Source organism: Meriones unguiculatus, chromosome 3, assembly GCF_030254825.1.
Source record: "Meriones unguiculatus strain TT.TT164.6M chromosome 3, Bangor_MerUng_6.1, whole genome shotgun sequence".
Lineage (NCBI taxonomy): Eukaryota > Metazoa > Chordata > Mammalia > Rodentia > Muridae > Meriones > Meriones unguiculatus.
Genome location: NC_083351.1, coordinates 138,999,216 through 139,012,758, shown reverse-complemented (window position 1 = coordinate 139,012,758; position 13,543 = coordinate 138,999,216). Strand labels below are relative to the sequence as shown.

At 50.5% G+C, this 13,543-nt stretch overlaps 1 protein-coding gene across 9 annotated transcripts in view; it reads left to right on the top strand.

Moving 5' to 3' along the window:
* The window catches only part of Svil (supervillin), a 185,428-nt gene extending 178,771 nt beyond the window's left edge, over window positions 1-6,657 (top strand). For all 9 annotated transcript variants that reach the window (XM_060380646.1, XM_060380643.1, XM_060380650.1 and 6 more), the window contains 5 exons: window positions 1,071-1,226; window positions 2,325-2,468; window positions 3,181-3,305; window positions 5,368-5,523; window positions 5,629-6,657. In XM_060380646.1, coding sequence (XP_060236629.1) covers window positions 1,071-1,226; window positions 2,325-2,468; window positions 3,181-3,305; window positions 5,368-5,523; window positions 5,629-5,715 — 668 coding nt within the window. In that variant the 3' untranslated portion in view covers window positions 5,716-6,657. The remainder of the gene's footprint in view (window positions 1-1,070; window positions 1,227-2,324; window positions 2,469-3,180; window positions 3,306-5,367; window positions 5,524-5,628) is intronic.
* The last annotated feature ends 6,886 nt before the right edge of the window (window positions 6,658-13,543 follow it).

Here is a 13,543-nt window from a genome sequence, read left to right as displayed (position 1 = left end):
CGAATAAAACAGAGGGCCGATTCTCAAAAGGAAGCCGATCTGCACTTTCATTTTCATGCGAATAAGAGAGATGTGTAATCAAGAGTGAGAATGGGGTTTTTCCCACCAGGAAACTCACGCGTGCCCCGTGGGAAGCCATGTTTGCCTGGCACCTCTGAGGCTGGCATGATTTAACAAAAACAGTAGGAATAGCTATCCTCATTCGCCAGAGCAAAGTTAAGGCATGAGCGTGTGTCTTCCTGTCTCTCCTTTAAACATACATTATTATAATCATAAAAACCGTAAAACAAACTTTCTCCCATTAATCATCTCTGATGAGAAGCAGTGTTGGTTCAGCAACTCACAGGTCTCAGGGATAAGCAGAACTCACGCGCTCCTGTGCTTTCACCCACTTCTCCATAAAGGGACGATCAGGGTGACTGTCCTCTCCCTTTATTGCCTCAGTGCCCCCTTGCTGCCACCGAGATGTTGGTGACATCAGGGCATCGTAATATATTCCAATCTGCTTGCCCTCCTCCCATCGCTGGGGAATAAAGTCCAATGTTTCCTCTATTGTACCCTTAACAATAGTTATTTATCCATGATTAAGTTAAATTCCTACCTGTGGGACTCTGTCAACCAGTGTTCCCCAGGACATCAGGCCAACTTCCTTTCTTAGCAGATATTAACAAAAGGAAGTAGTTCTCAACACTCATAAACAGAGCACAGTATCCTCCCAGACCCAGAAAAACTGGGAAAAGCACTGTTTCTGTACAATTTAGTGGCTAGGAATGCTGGGGTGAACTTTTATGCTTACTGTGTGTGTGTGTGTGTGTGTGTGTGTGTGTGTGTGTGTGTGTGTATGTGTGACTGGTGTGTATATCTTTATACACACACTTTTAGTCGCCGCTCACTGTCAGCCTGTGGCTGATGCCCATCACTGCAAAAATGACTAACACCAGACTTCCCTCTCAGAAAGCGAATATAAACCGAACCCTGCCTGTTCACTGAGTTGCTTCGTGTTCGACATCCGGCCCTCCCAGAAGCTGGTTCACACGGTGTCCTTAGCTTTGTTCTCTTTTCTTTGGAAGATCCTGGGAGTTTTAACTTCGCGCCCCGCCTGTTCATCCTCAGCAGCTCCTCGGGGGACTTCTCGGCCACGGAGTTCGTGTACCCCGCGCGGGCGCCCTCTGCCGTCAGCTCCATGCCCTTCCTGCAGGAAGACCTGTACAGCGCACCGCAGCCAGGTGAGGCCTGGGAGCCCCTTCCGCCAGCCTCCTTCCCCTTCTCTGTCAGCAGCCCCCATCTGACAAGTGCACAACCAGCACACCTGAGACGTCACCATTCATCTCACCATTCATGGCCCACCTCACCAACCCACCGCCAAAGAAAACAGGAAAATCAGCGTGTAGCTTTGTGTCAGGAGCTGAATTCAGTGACTTCTTACATCCAAAGAGACAGCTGACAGTACCCCATGGCATCCCTGCCCTTCTCCTGGCCTTCCTCTCCGTCTTCCTGCTCCATGGTCCCTTGTGAGCTGCTCTTGCTCCTTTCCTCATATTTGTATTCCAAACTGAGGAAAGGGGAAAGTGGCGCTTTCTTATGCCCCTCTTGCTCCCGTAGACTTTTCTTCATGCCGCTGCCCAGATGTCAGGGGGCCACTCCAGCTGCAAAGGAGCCTGGGAAAGCAAGAGGCTAGGGAAAGGGGCATGGGAAAGCTCTCAGCAGAGCAGATGCAGACATGATTCTAGGGCAGCAGCTGCGAGTAGCTACAGGAAGAGGCTGCTCTGCGCCCTGCCGTTCCTGGGCTCTGGCTAGATCGTGGACAACCACTGGCTTTTAGAGCAATCCCAAAATGTACGTTCGGAGGGACCTTGGGGCCACTGAGCTGGCAAGTTGGAGAGAACGTGCCACACAGAACAAGAGTCAGGTGGAGGCTTGAAGAGGAGGAGGAAGAGGCGGGAGGATTCTGTCTACAGTTCCCTTCCCTGTGAGAAACCCGTCACTGCTCAGAGTATTGTGGGGTCTGAGGGCAAGCCAGATGGGAGCCCTTTGGAGCCTGGAGATGGCTTCCAGCACAGCCCTGGAGACATCTGAAAAGGCCACCAGCAAACTGTGGATGAGCTGGGGAAGGGAAAGAAACAAGGAGGCGTTTCTCGGGGCACTTCCTCACCCTGCTAGGCACCTTCATGGTTTAATCTCAGAGGGCTGAGTATGGAGGTGACCCCACTGACTCATGGCTGTGTACCTTGGGGACAGGGCTGTGGGGGCAGCTGGCAGAGCGAGGGCTTCTGCTGGGCATTGCAGGAGTACCTCATGGCCTTGCTCTTCCTTGCCCTTCACAGCTCTCTTCCTTGTTGACAATCACCACGAGGTCTACCTCTGGCAAGGCTGGTGGCCCACTGAGAACAAGATAACCGGCTCTGCCCGAATTCGCTGGGCCTCGGATCGGAAGAGTGCGATGGAGACAGTCCTGCAGTACTGCCGAGGTGAGGAGGGGGGTGGGGAGCCGCCTCAGGCCCAGCCATGCCCCTCTGTGATGTCTTCAGCCTTGAGAAGGCGCCAAGCACTCCCCTTCTGTCACTCTAGAGGCTTGTCGATCTTAGGATCAATACCTTCTCTGGGAATCAGGACAAAGGAGAGGCCATCTTTCTCTTTCACACGGCGAGGCCACCCATGTGGTAGACTGTGGAGCCTCCTGTACTGACACCCACCCTGAACATGGGTGAGTGGCTGAGCGGCCTTGGCACACTTCTCTTCAGGCAGCACCTGCATTACAGAAGAGAGATGTGCCCAAACTGCTAAAAGCCAGTGCTAGCATTTCTTCTGATGCCGCCATTGTTTCTCATGTGCTGTTGAAGCGTGTCCCTGCTTCAGGGCATCCAGGGAAAACCTCCACAGGCAAAGGAGAGGGAAGCAGCCATGCCTGATGGCAGTTGCCAGGGGAGCCTTCTGTCCCCACAGGGGTCCAGAAACGTTTTTTCATGTTCAGGAAGTGGGTGGTAAGGTTGATGCCACGTCTGTGTTAGGGGTGAATGTAAGAGTCGTCTTTCGGTAAAGAGCCCTGCATCATTAGGAGCGGCTCACAACCCACATCTTAAACACGAAAGCCAAGCTTTCTGAGGATAGTGGAAGAGCCCAAGAAAAGGCAGCGAGGACATGCTCCTTGGTCACTGACCCGCACATTCTGCGTCCCTACAGGAAAGAACCTCAAAAAGCCGCCCCCCAAGTCTTACCTTATCCACGCCGGGCTAGAGCCCCTCACGTTCACCAACATGTTTCCCAGCTGGGAACACAGAGAAGACATTGCTGAGATCACAGAAATGGTAAGGCCCCGCCCCCAACCCAGGCCTCCACCAGCCTCTGTACTCCTGTACTCCCGGGAGAGAGAGAGAGAGAGAGAGAGACACGTCAAACAGCAGTCTCAGAATGGCCAGACAGCGAGGTGTGGTGGCATACACCTGTAATCCTAGCACTTGATGGCTAGCCTGTGCTTTATAGCAAGCTCTAGGCTAGTCTGGGCTATGTGCCAAGACCCTCCTTCAAAAAAATTGATAAGTAAATAGAATGGGGCCCTACCCCTGAAGTATGCTGCCCAGGCTGCATGGACCTGGCTTAGGAGAAGCCTTGTGGGAAATCAGTTGAAGTAGTTGGATAATTTTCTACACATAATTTTAGATCTTAAATACAAGCAAGGGCTACAAATAAAAGCCAGCATCACTTCATTCTACCAGCACCAAGCCCACTGCTTCTCAAGGTGTGTGGCATGCATAGCCGTGCCCTCTCATGTCCAAGCTAAGCTCGTGTAGAAGAGAGAGACTGTGGTGCAAGTGTGTGCTTGGGTAGCTAAGCGAGGGAGCATTGTGGCCCCACCATGGAGCTCATGCAACTGTGGAGTACCATGGGGTTATGGAAGGAAATGCTCATTTCTTTGCCCAGAGAACACACACATTTTGTTTCCCCTAACCCCCAGGAGGCTTGGTGTTACTGTGTAGAATTGCGTAGCCTGTGAGTTAACTTTGCTGGCAACAGGAATTCCAAGGGTTGTTTTGATTTAGTAGTGGAAGGTAGGAATTTTTTCCCAGTTTGATTTTGTTACTCTGTAAGAGAGAGCGGCTTTTGTGGGGGTGCCAGGAAGGAAGCAAACCTGATATCCAGAATCTACAGCTTCAGAAATTAAATGTCCAAGAAACAAAGCTACCGATCAGCACACAGGCTACTGGCATGAGCAGATGGCTCTCAAAAGATGACCAATAAGTTTTTTTTAAAGTTATCAGAGAGATGCAAACTAACTAATTTGAGACATCCCCTCGCCCCAGTCAAAATGACTGTCTTCGGGAAAGAATGTGCCCAAAATCTATGGTGTGAAATCCTCAAACCATAAAAACATTTTAATTAAATGAATAAATAAAACCCTTATTTAGTTTTGTGAAAGAAAAAGGAAGGGAGGGAGGGAGGGAGGGAGGAGAAATCTGAGCACAGGTGTTGGAGGGGATGTGGGAGAAGAGGGACCCCGATCTGCTGCTGGTCGGAGTGGAGATACCGTAGCATTATGGAAGTCAGCAGGCACTTCCTCAGGAAAGTAAAGACAGACCCTACCATATGACCCAGATCTACCACTGCTGGCCATGTACCCCAAAACTGCACGTCACACCACAGAGCTAATGCACATCCATGTTCCCTGACGCTCTGTTTTCCGTAGCTAAGAAATGGAGCCAGCCTGGGCGCCCATCAAAAGGCGAACAGATGGTGAAGATGCGGCACAGATACACAATGGGTAGCATTCAGCTGGGAAGAAAAATGGAATCACAAAAATTGCAGGAAGACAGACGGACGTGGACAAATACTATGAATCAAAGTCAACCCAAATTCAGAAAATAGATTCCCCCTAATATGCAGGTCCTAACCTATAACGTATACATGCGTGTGTGTGAACAGGTGTCAGTGTCGGTAGGCCTGGATCCATTTTATACATAATTTTGAACACACAAACAAGTAAAACTATCTGCTGCTGTGTAGCAGTCGAGATCTTGTGTAATGCACACGTGTGTCTGCTCAGCTGACCTCGGCAGTGCTAGGACCGCAGGGCCTCGTGTGTGCGGCAGCCTCAGCCCTCTAACCTACCTTTAAACAGTTATCATCCATGTAGGGAAGGAGCGTATGCATTCTGATCCCCCCTGGACTATGTGTGGGTCTCAGGCCATGGCTCCAAGGATCACAGCATGGCCGCTGCCTCATAGACTGAGCCGGGGACAGAGGTTGCCTCAGATTTCTACCTTCAGTGCAGCTCACTGGGCGGCGGAGGGAGAGGTGGGGCAGGCGTGGGGGTCTGTAGCTCTCCATAGACGACACGTATCTGCTCAAATGTTCTCTGCTCCCTCTCTCCAGGACACTGCGGTTTCCAACCAGATCACCCTGGTGGAAGATGTCTTGGCCAAGCTGTGTAAAACCATCTACCCGCTGGCGGATCTGCTGGCCAGGCCACTCCCAGAGGGCGTAGACCCGCTAAAGCTTGAGATTTATCTCACCGATGAAGACTTTGAGGTGAGTGGGCCCGGACCGTGATGGCACACTGGTGAGGGTGATGGCGCACTGGTGAGGGTGCCTTTCCCTCAGCCACTCACCAGGCGTCTCCCACGTTTCTTCCAGTTTGCGCTTGACATGAGCAGAGACGAATTCAACGCACTGCCCACCTGGAAGCAAGTGAACCTGAAGAAAGCCAAGGGCCTGTTCTGAGAGCAGTATGACAGAGCGACAGGGAGGCCACGTTCAAGGCCGCTAGACCAGAACATGGTATTTTTTTTTCTGTCAAAGAAGAAAGTATTTTTGAATCAGAGTATTTCAGAACCTGACCTTATGAACTCTGTGGCTTGCTCTGGAGCCGAGCATTTTGTAAATGTGTAGGAGAACTCTTGGAATCTTGGAATCGTTCTTTTTCACGGTTCAGGTAAACTGAAAGAAAAGCGTCTTTTCCGTTCCCTCAGCTGAGCGCTGCCTCAGTGGCCGCTGCAGCCCGGCCCTCCTGTTCCGGCTCGGCATTGCCTTTTTTAAAGCAATTCTCTTTATAAAGTGTTATTTTGATAGTTTGTGGATTCTAAATATATATATATATATATATTTATATAAACATCATATAAATCAAATATGTATTTAACAAAGCAATATGTATTCATCCACCTTCAGTTCTTTTCTTTGGTGTCAAAACAATATTATAAGGTAGACTAGACGGCGTCACCTCTGTTGAGTTAGGCCTGCCACCAGTCTGCCCTTACCCCACCCCCGTCCGTCTGTCCGCCCCCACCTCCGTGCTCAGGAGTGCCTCCTTCAGCCTTAGGTCTGGCTTGTGCTGAGTTGTGCTTCCGGTGCTAAAACAAGCAAAGCCTCAGTGCTTCCCAGTGTGGACTCTGAAGAATCTATGAGAATCAACCTTTCTACCTTAAGATCTCCCCGAGAAATGTATAGTGCCTTCTTTTATGTACAGTTTATATACAGAAAAGTTCGCTCTGCTTTTTTTTTTTTTTTTTTTTTTTTTGATGCTGGTTTGGAATATTATCTACCATTTTATTCTCAGATAGTAGAAATAAAAACATCTCAGTTCCTTGTATCCATTGTGAACAGTGCACATGTCGTTCTGTGACACAGGACCCCAAAATAAAAGCTCAGAATAATCACAATTCATTGATCAGTTCACATCGACCTGTTCCTTTGTGTGGAAAGAACTACGTAGCTGCCTCTCGAGCACGGGCTGCTGTAACTCTGGACTTCACACAGGGCGAGGATCCCGGGTGAGGGTGGAAGATTAAATAGAATAAGCAGGCGTTTGAGCCATAGGGTTGCTCTAAGCACGGCAGAGCTGCTTCTCCACTCGGGACCTCAGGGCCTTCTCTCAAAATACGAACGATGTAGAAGGCGTTCAAATACACGCTGTGCGACTGCAGCATATAGCTCGTGGGAGAGTGCTCGCCTTCCCTGTGTGGGTTCAATGCCCAGCACTGCCGGAAATGGAAAAAAGCCAAAACTGTGATCTGAGCACGTTCTTCAGATGGGCTGTAAGTCGTTAAAACTCTTCCCCTCACGCACTGCTCCGTCTAGTTTAACCCGTCTGTCTTAAACCTTCTAGCCCTCTCCCATGCCCCACTGTGGGACTCTACCAGGCCCTGGAGCCTGTCAGCTGCTCGTGGATTATGCGACATTGTCCAGTCACCAAACCTCCCTGCCTTCCTTTCTTAAGAGATGAGACAATAACAGCCCTCTCCAGCGTCACAGAGCTCTGGGCAGGGGTCGAGGAGGTGGGCTTTGAACACTGCCCGGGGCGGTGGCCCATCTGGTGCTGATGCTGTGTGACAGGAGCTGAAATGGGAGAGTACAGAGTTATAGTGAAAGGATGGGGCTATGCACCCAGAAATGATGGCAAACGGGGGGGGGGGCTCAAAGTGCATCCCTCAAACAGCAGCAAAGGCATGGGCTAGGGCCTCTAAGCAGTAGAGTGACCTGAAGATGTCATAGAGAGACAGATCTGCAGCCAGCTCAGAAAGCCAACTGGGATCTCAGACACAGGGCTCCAGTCGGGGTACTCCGGACAGAACCAGCTGTCTGTAGAGGTAGCTGCATCGTGCATGCGTGGATGGGAAACAGGGGATAGACCCCGTGACTGGGAAGACTGACTGTCCCAACCGTCCAGCCTGCAGCCCCCGCAGAACTACTGCTTAGCTGCCTGAGCCTGGGCCTTGGAGCTTGGGAAAAGTGTGTCAGCTCAAGGTTAAGGCCTGAGATCTCGGGACGACATGTACGCGCCAGAGCCCAGAGAGCACCAAACCTGGCCACGTCACATAGGAGCAGTGTTCCTGCTGCCTGAGGGAGAGCGGAGCTCACCTTGGTCTATCTTTTAGCTGCTCCCCCTGCAGACCATCCGCACTCAGACATACGCTTTTCTCCTCTGCAAACATCTTTGTGGCACAAAGTCAGCCCAGCCGGGTTAGTAACAGCAGTGGCTAGAGGAACCTCCAAGGAGGCGTAATTCATGTCTCTGTCATCAGCCCTCAAAGCCAGGTTGCTCCGGGGTGCTCTGAACTCTTGCACCCACACTTGTACCAAACACTGTCCCACAGTCGTGAGCAGCCAGCCTGATGTCCTCTGATGGACACCGCCCTGGGTCCCCGCTCGCTGTTCGTCTCTTCCCTACTTCCAGAACGAGAGCCTTCTGGGCCAGAATTTTCAGGTCCTCTCATAGCTTCCATTTAGCTTAATTCATCTCGAGATGACTTATAATACCTAAGGCTGAGAAAGAGCCGTGTTAACAGCTGTGTTGTCTGGAACAGCCCCTCACGGGTTTATACGTTCTGAGTTCAAACAGCTAAGCGCGGCTCATCCTTGGGGACTGACGGAGAAGGAAGGGTGCCAGTCCAGCACCCTCGTATCTAATAGTGAGCTTCTCTGCCACGCTGCTAGGATGAAAAGGAAACCTCCAAAGGCAGACTTGGTAGTGGGGGCTCGTGGTCTCAGCACTTGGAAGTTGGAGGCAGAAGCATCATGAGTTCAAGGCCAGCCTGACACACATGGAAGGACCCTGACTCAGGGGACCCAGAATGGATGCGATGTCATCTAATGGAAGGCAGTGCCCAATACACCCAGCCTTGATATCCCTTCACGGTCTTAGGAGAGTTGTGTAAAACATTCTTGAAGTTGTATGCCATGGGCTTCGGGAGTCCCTGTGGACAATGTTAGAACTGACTTGTTTGATCTGGGAATTACCGTAAGTCCAGCTTTGTCGTCTGATATCATCTTAGCATTTACTTCCCCGCTCCTCTGCCTCAGTCAGGTCTACAACACGGGTTGGTAAAAACCAGCGCCAGCACTGCGCGAGGCTGAAAGACCACATGTTGCAAAGCCCTGTGCTGGGACACAGGAGTGGCTCTTGAAGAATGCGGGAAGGGCACAATCTTAGAAATGCTTTGCCCACTTAAACTGGATCGTTTAGGGACTTGGGTCACAGGAGAAGGCAGGGAGCCTGCTGACAGTCTCCCCAGATGGTCAGCTCTCCTAAGGACTCTGGCTGCGGCTGGACCCTACCAGCAGGGAGTATGTGAAAGTTGATCAAGGCAGGACCTCAGCTGGCGCTCTGGCATTGTGCGTTCCTCCACAGATGTGCACCGCTGGCCTTACCTGCAGGCCTCAAGCCTGTGCTTCGCTGACACATTGCCACAGTTTGGCTATGCCTAGAGGATGGCCTGGCCATGTGTGAGGTGGGAGAGGGAGGCGGGGCCTGGGCAGGGCTGTAGCAGCCTAGGACAACTGGCTGCAGAGTCATCCTCCCGAGGCTGGTGGAGCAAGGGAAGCCTTTCCCTATCCCCAGCACTGGAGCACGCTGCATTCTGCCGATGTCCGGCTGCTAAGGACTCTGCCTGCCTGCCTTCTTCGATCCCAGTGGCCACGTGCACAGGGGCTACCGTAGCGGGAGTTTTGTCTCCTTAAAAATTCAGTTATGGGGCTGGAAAGATGGCTCAGTGGTTAAAAGCACCGCCTGCTCTTTCAAAGGACCTGGGTTCAATTCCCAGCACCCACATGGCAGTTCAGAACTGTATGTAAAGCCAATTCCTAGGGATCTGACACCTTCACACTAATGCATATAAAATTAAATAAATTAAATAAAATTATTTTTTTAAACTCAGTTATGTTATGTAAATATGTTTTTGTTTTAATCCCAAGTGTGCGATATGGGGCTGCCTTAATTTATCCACAGCTAGTAAGTGTCTCGTGCAGCTCAGAGAGGGGTGTGGTCTTTGCCAGCTGCAGTTAGTGGAATTCTAACTGCAGTCCGAAGACTCTAAGAGGGTACAAATACCAGAGCCCAGAGAGAAAATGAGAGAGAGAGAACAGCAACAACAACAAAACAATTCTAGGACACAGTCAGAGGAGAAAGGCGGCTGTGTTTGCTGTTGCTGGCTTGCTGGCTAGCCGGAATGCTGGGTATCCTGATGACTGCTGTGAGGTGGATAGCTTTCCTCAGCTCTGATTTTCTATTGTGATATTCCTCCTCATTACCCATGGGCACATGTGCATAGAGCCAAGTGACTCCGGACCCCTGAGCCCATGAGCCAAAATAAAATTTCCTATCTTGTTTTCTCTGGTATTTTGTCACGACAACAAAAAATAACCCTGCAGCCCTGGAAGGAGATATAGGATCGACAAACGAGAATAGTGGCTGTGTCTGCCCTAAGATCTTCATCAGCCCTTCCTTCCCTCAATCACCCTGAACAAGCACTGCCTCAGAGAGGGGCCTGAATGGCTGCTTGTGCAAAAAGATTTCAGACACATCCCCTGCCAACAACCGCCAGGACAGAAATTACTCTGCTTATTCTGTAGACTTCTTGCTCCCACAGTCCAGTCAAGGCTTAGATTTTAATCCACAGGGGACAAGAATAGGAGGAGGTGTTTGTGGAAATAGCCCCCATATATAAATCTTTATATATATATATAACCTATCAGCTGTTGTTCTGGAGAAGCAAAGAGCCCAGTTGGGACCTGCAGGGAAAAAAGAAATACTGAAGAGACAAGAGGAAAATTGACTTTGAGCCTGGAGTCTGCAGGGCTAAGGGCTGGATGACCAGCAGGTGGCACTGTGGCTGGTCGGCAACCGCCCAAGCATCACAAACCAGAAACACCATTTCCAAAGGAAATTGCAGGCCATTATGGTGGGGTGAGGCCTTCCTCCTAAGACCCTGGTCAGTCAGTGCCTCTCTAGTTGATTTGTTTCTAGCACGGGAAACTTGAATCTCACTAAGAATTTTGCCAAAGGCAAAACAGTCTTGTAGCCTCCTTCAGTTCATTCTTGCTGGCACTCCAGGGAAAATCTCCAAAATCATAGCTGCATGGCTCTGGTGGAAACCTTGCTTCCTTGCTAGATTAAGAGAGACGTCCCACAAAGTAGGGGACTACCTCATCTTGCTCTTGGGGTTCCTGCATCATATAAACACACAGACACAGACACACAGACACACACACACACACACACACACTGTAAAAACCCTTTGGTTTTCTATATAAACCCTTTGGTTTATCTCTATAAGATAAGGTTATCACCTTGCTAATCTCAGTTCATTAATGTCAGAAAAGCTTTATGTGTGAAATCCCAGAGTTCTGTTTATCAACTATCTAGCCTCACTTGGGAATGATTCATAACTATCTCTGAGTAACGGAGAAAAGATACAGGGCAGAGTCACATAGGCGATTTCAAATGCAGGTTTTCCCACATGTGGCCTCTGTCAGGACTGTCAGCATATTTCCATGGAACAGGCGCCCTTCTTGGTCAGCTGACCTCTGCCACCCATCCCCTCCCCCTAGCCTGACCTGGGATCAACTGGAAGAGCAGCCGCTTCCGGGAGGTGGGAGCACAGGAAGAGGCTTAGCAACCCCAAGCTTCCTCTCCTCTCTCCCGCTTAGGCTGCTCCCATCACTTCCTGTGGTCCTCACTCCTGGTGGTGAGTCTTCCCTGGTGGTGAGGAAGAATCAGGCTGATAGCCAGGGCCCTGTACAAGTCTTCCGTTATGGTTGGACTGCCATGATTTGGTCACTAGCCCTACAGTGGCTATTTTCTGTAGACTGCCTTCCTGCCCCAGAGACCCCCATTAATGGCTGCCCAGGAATGAACTTTTCCACCACCTAATATTCTTTAACTGAGCATTCACACAGTCAGTGCAGACCAAAAAAGAAATCTTCCAGTGCCCTTCTCACACACTTCCCTGTGAAAGATGTAAAGAGGGGCCCCACCCTGCTGCTGTCTGCAGTCTACCGGTGACGTAAAAACTGCTTTAATGAATCCCAAACCCGAAAGCTTCCACAGAGAAAATGGGAGCACGAGCTTTTTCGTATCAGCTCAGGGTTCGCCATGACTCTTGAGTTTCCAGTTGCGCTGAAGGGAGACCCTTACATGTGGGCTGGCACACGCCAGAAGGGCAGTATTACACCTGAACTCAAACCTCCAGCAGCAAAGTGGGTTTGTTGCTCACCATCATCCATCAGTCCAGGAATATTTATGAGCACATTGACACAAATGCTTTGGTAGATGTGTATGCCAAACTGGCACAGACTATTATCTTTGACTTTCTGGCAAGGAAAAATATTCAAAAGTTAAAAGCAAAGTTCTTTGCAGACAGATCTGGTGCCATTTTTGCTCATCTGAGCAGCAGCCTCACCGGCTGAGTGTGCAGGACCTCCATCAAGAGGAGCATTTACTGGGGAGGAGCCAGGGAGCTAAAGGAGGCAGCAGGAGGCTGCAGAGGGCAGGACTCTGGCCTAGAGCTGAGGGAGAAGCAGCTGAGGAGGACTTCCTCTACTCACTGAGCCTGAGAGCAGTGATCATTGGGCAGGAATGACCAAGCCTGAGTACCCAGCTGGTCTCTGTCTCTAGCGGTCTTGACCTTGACAAGAACTCTGCGCTAGGTCCAGAAACATCACACCTAGAAGCTGCTGGTTGGTCCCAGGGCCCAGACTGGGTCTTCCTCAGGGTTGCTGAGCAGCCTAGCTTCCACGGCTGCCTCATGATCATTTACCTTAGCTACTACAGTGCTAAGGATGGAATTGCAGGAGTGTAAATGACAGTTCAGAAGAGGCGGGAGGGCAGATTATAGATACACAGACAAATATGAGGGAGAATGGTGAAATGAAAGAATGGAATGAAGCTACCAATGTTCATCCAAATTGATTAACATCCTTCAAGGTGACAGAGCAATCACATATGAGGCCTTCCCTCCCTGTCTGTGGACCTGCCTTGCAGCTTATCGCTTTCCCGCTGTGATAAAACATCATGACCAAGGCAACTGAAGGAGGAAAGGGTTGATTCGGGCTCACAGAGGAATAAGAGCCCGTCACCACCATGGCAGGAAGACACGGCAGCAGGCAGACATGGCAACTGGAGCGGCAAGCTGAGGGCTCACACACAGCCTGAGCCACAGTGTGAAGCAGAGAGAGTGAGCCGGGAACGGCAGGGCTTCTGAACTCGCCAAGCCTTCTTCCAATGACGCGCTTCCTCCAATGAGGCCACACCTCCGAGACCTCCCCCAAACAGTGTCACCAACTAGGAACCAAAAGTTCAAATACATGAGCCCTGTAGGGATCCGTATCATCCAAACCACTGTACTGGGGTAGGCATAACTGTAGAGTCTGGACCTCGTCATTGGTAAACTGTAGGTCAGACATGGCCATATTCCCTAGAACATGAGCTACTCAGTGTATGTGCTGTGGTAGGATGCACCCAGGCATTTTTGGACCACCCCTCCAAGTTCTGGATAACTAACCCTTCCTTTGGAAGCTCATGGTCTAGGGGAACAGAGACACAGGAGAAAACTATTGAAAATATTAGGTGGTAAACGTTATACCAGGGTCAGCCCATATCAGGGGCACGAGGCAGCCACAGGTCAGCCGCTTCACAGGTTGAGGGACTAAGTGAAAGCAGATTGGGCAGGAGACAGGAGGGCAAGGGGACCTCCCTAGACCCCACTGCTGATAGCAGGGGACAAGACAGATTGGACCTGGAATTGGAGAAACCCTGGGCCAGCTAAGGACAGCA